Consider the following 4963-nt stretch of genomic DNA (forward strand, 5'->3'; position numbering starts at 1 on the left):
CCATGGACGACCTGCCCATCGGTTTCTGTCTGCAGACAACCCTGGGGGAGGAACCCGGGGACTCCTAGGGGATCATGGTTTGGGGAGCTGACGAGACCCGTCGCGAGGAATTAGAGATGGGCGTGTCCTGCCTGGGGCTGCCTCGAGGGATCCCGTGGCGGAAGCGAAGGGTGGGGTCGGGCCCGCGCCCCCTCGGCGTTTGCCCCCTTTATGATGATGATGAATAATATATATGTATATATATATTAAATATATGATATTATATATATATATATATATATATTTATATATTATATATATAATATATACTAGTAAACATTATATATATATATATTTGCAGTTTAAATTATGATAAATGTTTCAATTTCTTGCCTAATATGTAAAAATTTGTAAAGAATGTAATATATTATATTATATAATATATATAATTTATATATATATATATATATATAATTTGTTTATTATGTGTGTGTGGCTTGTTAACAAAAAACCTCGCAACTGGGTTTTAAAAGAAAAAATGTAGATATAGAAAATCATGGAACTTTATTCACAAATCGACAATGACTATAATAGTAACCTTACTCGTAAACAGATACTACGGATATGCAGCATCTTTCACAGGCGTTTCATGCCCATCTTCCCTTTCAAAGCCTTCTTTGATACTGTCTGTTGCATATTCGTTGTATTCTTAAAAGTCTGCTGGTCTTTTTTGCCCGATGGTATTTTTCCAATCTTCGGTCTGCTCGCAACTTTGGTGACGACCTTGGAGCATGCGGACGTCTTCTGTGAAGTGGTCTTCTTTCCAGGAATCTTGAAGGTCCCGTTCGCGCCCGTGCCTGCTACTTGAACAAGTTTTCCTTCCTCCACAAAGGCTTTGAGTTGTTTCTTGATGGAGACAGCCTTTGCTTCGGTGTCGACTTTTTTGTTGTCGCGAAGATATTTCTTGATAGAATGCAGAGAGACGCCTCTCCGATCATTCAGAGCCTCTACGGCTTCAAAGACCATGTCGCTAATCGTCAAGGGCTTGGCATTGGCTCGTGGAGTCTTTGCGGACCTCCTCCCTGACGCTTTCAACCTCCTGGGTGTCCTTAGTGTTCTTGGTGCCTTCAAGGACCGCGGATTCTTCAAGGTCGACTTGGGAATTCTAAGAGACTTTGTGGGAGTTCTGGGCGTGCTTGGAGTCTTAGGCGTTTTTGGTACAAGAGTCATGTTAGCGGTTTCAAGGAGATGCCCGAATGCAAGCCCATAGGCCTCAGCCTGTGTTAATATGCACGTGTTCATCAACGACCCTCGTCTCTTCGAAGCAGCCTCAGGTAGTAGGAGAGGTAGGAGGCGTCTCCGGTAGGTGTGGTTAAAGTCTGGATCCTTTTGTTTACTTATTACTGACAAATATATACATTTCTTAAACATGAAATTGAAAAATTGATGTGTACGAAGAGAAAGTATATATTCAGTTGGACAGTACATATTCAGTGGATATATCATAGGAAGGTTTTATGATCCCATATGATCGCATTCGTTGGCAACTGTAAATAATTCACTTTCTTTCATTACAAATATTTACATAGATTAGGCAAAAAAAATAAAGACACGTTTCATCTATAACTAACTGCAATTAATTAACTTTATTTCAGGTGTCTATAATCAGAAATTTTTAGAATAAACAGTTTGTCCTAAAATCGCTGTTATTTTGCTTTGATGCCCTTCATCGGCATGGACTATGCGGAGAAGAGAGACATACTTGCGCCTATTTGAAGAAAACAACAGTGTATGATGAATGATGCTATTTTGCGACTAGTGATATTCTGTTCTGTTGCACATTTTTTGCGTAAATTATATTATTGATCATATTTTTACCTGACTCTGATAAAAGGAGATAATTAAGATTCCTGGTAAAGAGATTTTTGTTTATAAGATTGTATATAACATTTCAGAAGTTTAGCATTCTGATCTCAGGTAAACTATATGTAAAATGAAAATGAAATGAAGATACTGATTGTTGTGGCTCTCCCTCCCTAGAGGTGAGAGAAAGATTAGAATGAAATATCATTTAATTCATACACTTATTTCCATTTCCTAAAAAAAGAAAATAAAAAAAAACATGAGACCGCGTCGTGTACAGACTGCCGAATGAAGTGTATAATGTGAAAAATGTATTTATTGCTTTAGAATCATAAGGATTTAGATTTGTATATAACAGTTTTTTCGAATTTAATTTCTACATCAACTTTTCATGTCAATACTGCACGCTTATTTAATTCTATAGGTTTCAGTGTAGACACGGTTGAATTTTCGCAATGAATGCGTTTGGATTAACTATTATTATTTCATTAAAAAGTAATGACACTGTAAACACTAATAGAGTGATTTTACTATATACTTGTAAAATGGAAAATACAATTATATATATATATATATATATATATATATATATATATATATATATATATATATATATATATATCATATCATTTGTCATTACTCTCCAGTTCTTCTCTCGAGAGAGGAACCCTTTTCCTGCCAGGATTATATATCAAAAGAAAGTGAATGTGTTCAAATTTTATTCTATTGAAATTCTTATTTCTAAAATTATATGAGACAGGGCCACAACTATGCTGAAACCACCTTGAAAGTCCCTCTAGCACCAATTCCAACACGATGACGTAGGGTTCCCTCTTCCGTCAACTTTCGTACAGACTTGTTAATGTAAATGGCCTTCTTCTGCGAATCAATTCCATTATTTTCGGTGAGGTATTTCTTGACGGCTTGAAGAGACGATCCTTTGCGGTTGTTTAAAGCTTTGAAGGCTTTCAGAACAAGGTCAATGAACTTCACGGGATATTCTGCGTTCGTTTTCGTTTTGGGCCGACCTCGTTTTTCGGCCACCTTCGTCTTGACAATTTTCTTAGTTTTTATAATTTTGGACGACGGGACGGTAGACTTGCTTCTTGCTCCTTTGGGACGACCACGCTTCGTCTGTGCTTCTCCATTCTTCTTAAAATTTGAAGTCGATTTGTTTTTTGAACCTTTGGGTCGACCACGCTTCTTTTGCTCCTTCTGTGCTTCTTCCATTCTTCTCTGATTTTCGTACCGGTGCCATAACTGATGGACGTGTTTGACAGACTAAGTGTGATGCTCGAAAGGAAAGCACCCTTTAGGTCATGTTACCCATCTACCCACGTTCCTCTTGCGAAACAAGGATCTTCTGGTGGGTCTTGTTTTATTGTTATATCCCCCGTCTCTTGTGAGCAACGATGATGAATATATATTCACATTTCGATACATAATATATATGTATATAAATATATGTACATATATATGTATATATATACATAAACATACATATTCATAAATATGTTTATATATGCATACATGTGTACATATATGCATACATGTGTACATATATGCACACACACACACACACACACACACACACACACACACACACACACACACACACACACACACACATATATATATATATATATATATATATATATATATATATATATATATATATATATATATATATATATATATATATATATATATATATAGATATGAGCATGTATATATGCAATTTGTATACATATATACTTTATATTTTATATACATAATTTATATATCAAATATATGCATTCATATATTTATAGATACCTTTAAACTATATCTACAGATATATATATGCATATATATATATATATATATATAGATATATATATATATATATATATATATATATATGTGTGTGTGTGTGTGTGGTGTGGTGTGTGTGTGTGTGTGGTTGTGTGTGTGTGTGCATATTAACATGTATGCATATAGTACACATGTATGCATATATAAACATATTTATGAATATTTATGTTTATGTATATATATACATATATATGTACATATATTATATAAATATATTATGTATCGAAATGTGAATATATATTCATCATCGTTGCTCACAAGAGACGGGGGATATAACAATAAAACAAGACCCACCAGAAGATCCTTGTTTCGCAAGAGGAACGTGGGTAGATGGGTAGCATGACCTAAAGGGTGCTTTCCTTTCGAGCATCACACTTACTCGTCAAACACGTCAATCAGTTATGGCCACCGGTACGAAAATCGAGAAGAATGAAGAAGCACAGAAGGAGCAAAAGAAGCGTGGTCGACCCAAAGGTTCAAAAAACAAATCGACTTCAAATTTTAAGAAGAATGGAGAAGCACAGACGAAGCGTGGTCGGCCCAAAACGAAAAACGACGCAGAATATCCCGTGAAATTCATTGACCTTGTTCTGAAAGCCTTCAAAGCTTTAAACAACCGCAAAGGATCGTCTCTTCAAGCCGTCAAGAAATACCTCACCGAAAATAATGGAATTGATTCGCAGAAGAAGGCCATTTACATTAACAAGTCTGTACGAAAGTTGACGGAAGGGGGGAACCCCACGTCATCGTGTTGGAATTGGTGTAGAGGGATTCAAGGTGGTTTCAGCATAGTGGGCCCTGTCTATATAATTTTAGAAATAAGAATTTCAATAGAATAAAATTTGAACACATTCACTTCTTTTGATATATAATCTGGCAGGAAAAAAGGGTTCCTCTCTTTGAGAGAAGAACTGGAGAGTAATGACAAATGATAGATATATATATAAATATATAATATATTATATATATAATATATAATATAATATATATATATATAATTGTATTTTCCATTTTACAAGTATATAGTTAAAATCAAATCCATTAGTGTTTACAGGTCATTACTTTTTGATGAAAAATAATAGTTAATCCAAACGCATTCATTGCGAAAATTCAACCGTGTCTACACGAAACCTATAAAATTAGATAAGCGTGCAGTATTGACATGAAAAATTGATGTAGAAATAAATTTGAAAAAAATGTTATATACAAAAACTAAATCCTTTTGATTCTAAAAGCAATAAATACATTTTACATTAACACTTTTCCA

At 34.7% G+C, this 4963-nt stretch overlaps 1 protein-coding gene and 2 pseudogenes across 1 annotated transcript; 1 reads left to right on the forward strand and 2 right to left on the reverse strand.

Moving 5' to 3' along the window:
- Positions 1–591: 591 nt before the first annotated feature.
- LOC119576559 (histone H1.1, embryonic-like) lies at positions 592–1223 on the reverse strand. Its single transcript, XM_037924235.1, has one exon. It carries the CDS (start codon positions 1207–1209, stop codon positions 616–618), a length of 594 nt encoding a protein of 197 aa, XP_037780163.1. The 5' UTR covers positions 1210–1223; the 3' UTR covers positions 592–615.
- Positions 1224–2544: 1321 nt separating this feature from the next.
- Positions 2545–3100, reverse strand: LOC119576560 (annotated as a pseudogene).
- A 997-nt stretch (positions 3101–4097) lies between these two features.
- LOC119576561 lies at positions 4098–4488 on the forward strand (annotated as a pseudogene).
- The last annotated feature ends 475 nt before the right edge of the window (positions 4489–4963 follow it).

This window comes from Penaeus monodon, chromosome 9 (assembly GCF_015228065.2).
Source record: "Penaeus monodon isolate SGIC_2016 chromosome 9, NSTDA_Pmon_1, whole genome shotgun sequence".
Taxonomy (NCBI): domain Eukaryota; kingdom Metazoa; phylum Arthropoda; class Malacostraca; order Decapoda; family Penaeidae; genus Penaeus; species Penaeus monodon.

Coding starts and splice junctions, on each gene's coding strand:
- LOC119576559 (XM_037924235.1), bottom strand. CDS start 1,209: ATGACTCTTGTACCAAAAACGCCTAAGACTCCAAGCACGCCCAGAACT.